At 45.5% G+C, this 3,546-nt stretch overlaps 1 protein-coding gene across 1 annotated transcript; it reads right to left on the bottom strand.

Annotated features, from left to right (window-relative positions):
• Window positions 1-339: 339 nt before the first annotated feature.
• On the bottom strand, window positions 340-2,944 carry LOC107299010 (protein NDNF-like; the record flags this gene model as incomplete). Its single annotated transcript, XM_015828374.2, has 3 exons — window positions 340-1,691; window positions 2,278-2,411; window positions 2,847-2,944. Coding segments are annotated over 3 exons (1,584 nt in total), but the record flags the coding sequence as incomplete, so codon positions are not given.
• Window positions 2,945-3,546: the final 602 nt, after the last annotated feature.

Below are 3,546 nucleotides of genomic sequence, written 5' to 3'. Positions count from 1 at the left end.
CCCGTAGACTTTGTCTCCCATAAACTTTCTGACAGGTGTTAAACTGGAAGACAAAGCAAAAGGATTTGACCTTACAAAAGAGGCATCCTTCAGGTTTTTGATTTTGTAGGCTTGGGTTTGAAAAAGAATGATTTAATTCCCGGGGCAGGTGTTTTATTATCGGGAGGAGCCTCTGCGTCAAAGGAGAGGGGTGATAGGGGGCAAATCTATTTTTCCAAGCTCGGGTGTCCGTTTCAGACCTTGCCATTTCAAACACAATTGTGTGTCCTCAGTTCATTCTGATGTTGCTTTTGTCTGGTGTTTCTCCAGTTTTACCTCTCCTCGGTTGTTTGAAGAGGCTCAGCATCTCTTCCTTGTCTTCACCACTTTGCTGTAATAGCGGATGGGGATCCCCGAGGATCCAACGAGATACACATCGAAAAGGTAGGCCGTTCCTGCTTCCAGGCCCCTGATGGTTTCGGTAGTCACAGCTCGCCGCAGATTGAGACCGTGGAAGAATTTGCAGAGCACTTTTTCGCTCTTCTGCCTCGACTCTGGCCCAGAGCACCGATCAACCTTCCGGGTGGCCACCCAGGTTTGGTCCTCCTCAATCTCCTTCTTGTAGATGCAATACTTGCTCAGTTCCTGAGTTCCAAGCCAGGCGATGGTGACAGAATGACAGCTTCTCAGTTTGTTCAAGGATCTGATTTTTAAACTCTCTGGCAGAGCTGGGAAGAAAGGCCTGTGGAAGAGAGAGGACACCTGAACCTTCACGGATGCAGCTGAAGTCTCAGTGGACCGGAGATGGACCAGGTAGGTATCTCCCAACCTTCCTTTCAGGGTGAAGTGCCTCAAGCCAGCAAATCTCTCTGACATCAGCACTTCCCCGCCCTTGGATATTTCCAAATAGAGTTGCCCACTGCAAGACTGGAAGGCAAATTGAACCCGCTTCTGCATTGCCTGGTACAGCAAATTGTAAAAGGGCCATTTCCTGCCATCCAGTCTCAGCTGAATCATCTTCCCGTCCTTCAGTTTGCTCACATTGGGCTCAGGATTTCCAAGAGTGCGGGCAAAGGTTCCGGTGTAAGCAGCACTGGTGTTGGTGAGGAAATTGACGGCAAAAACATCAAAGTAGTACTGAACGCCAGGAGTCAGGTGGGACACTGTGTAGGTGTTTGCGAGTCCCACACAGACTTGTTTCACTCGTGCGTCGCGACCTGTGTCACTTATGCTGAATTCGCTCTTGGACGGGGCCTGCAGTTCCTGAGATGTGAGGCTACCTGCGGAGGGAGAGACCACCAAAGTAGGAGACCGTTTCACCCCCGAAGGTTGCGTTGCCGTTTCTGCTGCACATAAAGACTTGAAATTGTAGTTTTCATTCGCCAGGAGACAATAATGAATGTTTCCTTGGGGTGGCAGGGCACTTGGACTCTGCTTCCAAGCCAGAGTTACTGCGGTGGGGCCAATCCCAACGACGTCAATGCGGGGATCCATTGGCAGTTCCGGATAAAAGTGATCAGATCTGGGGTCCGTGGTCAAATATGCTTTAATCTGGGTGTCTCTCTCAATGGAGAGGAATTCAAGCATGTAGACTGTGGAAAGGTGAGACGCCCCTGTGTAGGTTTCCACCGAGTTGCCTCGATAACTAAAGAGAGTCCACGCCATCTTGGGGTCCTTCTTGAATCGGAGGACTTCCTGAGCATTCGAATTATCTGTCGATGAAACAGAAGACGGGAAAGCTTTTAAAGTTGACAAGAGATGGGAAAGGCATACATTGACCGGTGAATACAATGTAAGATACCTTGAGGAAGTCTACACTTTTGTCTGTTTTGGTTCTGGGAATCTGAAAACAACCTTCAGGTCATGTTTAAGTTGAGCTTGAAGTCTATGGAATTTTCCAGAGAGTACAATGGAAGCGGTTTCTGTTGCTGCCTTCTGCAATTGTTTTTTTTTTTTTTTACTTTCTAGTCTAGGCTACCTCTTGGAGTCTCCCCTCCAAGTATTAACCAGGCCTGATCCTGCTTAGCTTCCAGTCCCAGCAGGGATTTTGCTGGTGCTGAGACTTTTAATATTAAAAGTTTTAATTATGGATAGAAATCTTGTTGGTTATTAGTTGTTACAAATCAGGTTCCAAATGAATCTTAAGACAATCTTCCTTTCATACACTATCTAGATCTTGTTAAGAGAAATGGAATGGAAGAAGGAAAAGCTGAGAGAGAGAGAGAGAGAGAGAGAGAGAGAGAGAGAGAGAGAGAGAGAGAGAGAGAGAGAGATATTTTCACCTTCCGTCTTGCTTACCAGAAATTGTTTTTCCAAAATAGTTTGCCGATGTCTTAGGGACCCATATACTCCACTCAATGGGGACATCACATGGAGTGATCCTCACCGTGAAGAATGCAGAGATCTTGCTTTCTTTTGGAACAAAATAGCACCTGGAAACGATTGGATGTTGTTTTTCATTTTACATCACAGAAGGCAGAAAAAACTCCCCCCAAATGACTTTAATGTAAATGATGCAGTCAGAATTTAATGGAGTTATTTAGCTAAAAGAATTCCTGTGAATATTTTATTTTGGAAACATAAGTTTGATCAATCTCAAGAGAATCAAAGCACCTTCCCATAAAGGTGGGAAGGGCAGAGCTCCATGGGAAGTTGGTTTTTGAAAACCTTCTCCGAGGTCCGTGGCAAAACAACACTTCATTGCTGAAGTTATTCCCTCTGAACGCAGTTTGGGAACCTGAGGGATGTCGTAAAACAAACCTTTGGACAGAAGACCTTAATCTCAAACCCATAACCAGAAATCGTTCTGTAGAAGAAAGTGACTGTGGAATCTACCCAAAATGGAAAGGAAAGAACGGGCGCCTCACCGTTGAGGTGTCCCTTTTGAGAGAAAGATTGTCGTTTCCTTGCCCTCTGCAAGCATGAACATCTGATAGAAGTGGAACATCTCATTCTTCAGGTTTTGCTGTAAACCAACAACCGTGATTAAAGGATGGCTGAAGCACATGACCAGAAGAAACCAGGAAGGCAGGCACATCTGTGGTCCAGACATCTTCTGTGCTGCAGACCTGGGAGATAATAAGACCCTGAGTGGGCTTTCTTAAACGTAATGGACTGTTAATCAGCAATTCAAGCACTACAGATGACAAAGAAGAAAGGACTCACTGGAGAAGAGCCTAATGCTGGGAAAGATGGAGGGCAATAGAAGAAGGGGATGACAGAGAATGAGGTGGCTGGATGGAGTCACTGAAGCAGTAGGCATGAACTTAAATGGATTCTAGAAGATGGTATAGGACAGGAAGGCCTGGAGGAACGTTGTCCATGGGGGTTGCAATGGGTTGGCCACGACTTCACAACTAATAACAATGACAAAAGACATTTTACTTGTGTTAGGTGACCATTTGGGTCCTGCCAAAATGTGATATAACTTGGAAAGCCATCTAGAATAGAGTTTGTCACTTTCCTTGATCACCAGGTGGGATGTCCAATGATTTCTAACTGCAAATGGTGGAAAGACTAAATAAGAGGTGGAGGAACAAAGTCTGTCAGAAATCAGATGGATATCAT

Source organism: Protobothrops mucrosquamatus, unplaced genomic scaffold (assembly GCF_001527695.2).
Source record: "Protobothrops mucrosquamatus isolate PMUCROS unplaced genomic scaffold, P.Mucros_1.0 scaffold4432, whole genome shotgun sequence".
Lineage (NCBI taxonomy): Eukaryota > Metazoa > Chordata > Lepidosauria > Squamata > Viperidae > Protobothrops > Protobothrops mucrosquamatus.
The sequence above is the reverse complement of the archived record's forward strand: the minus strand, read 5'-3'. Positions and strand labels throughout refer to the sequence as shown.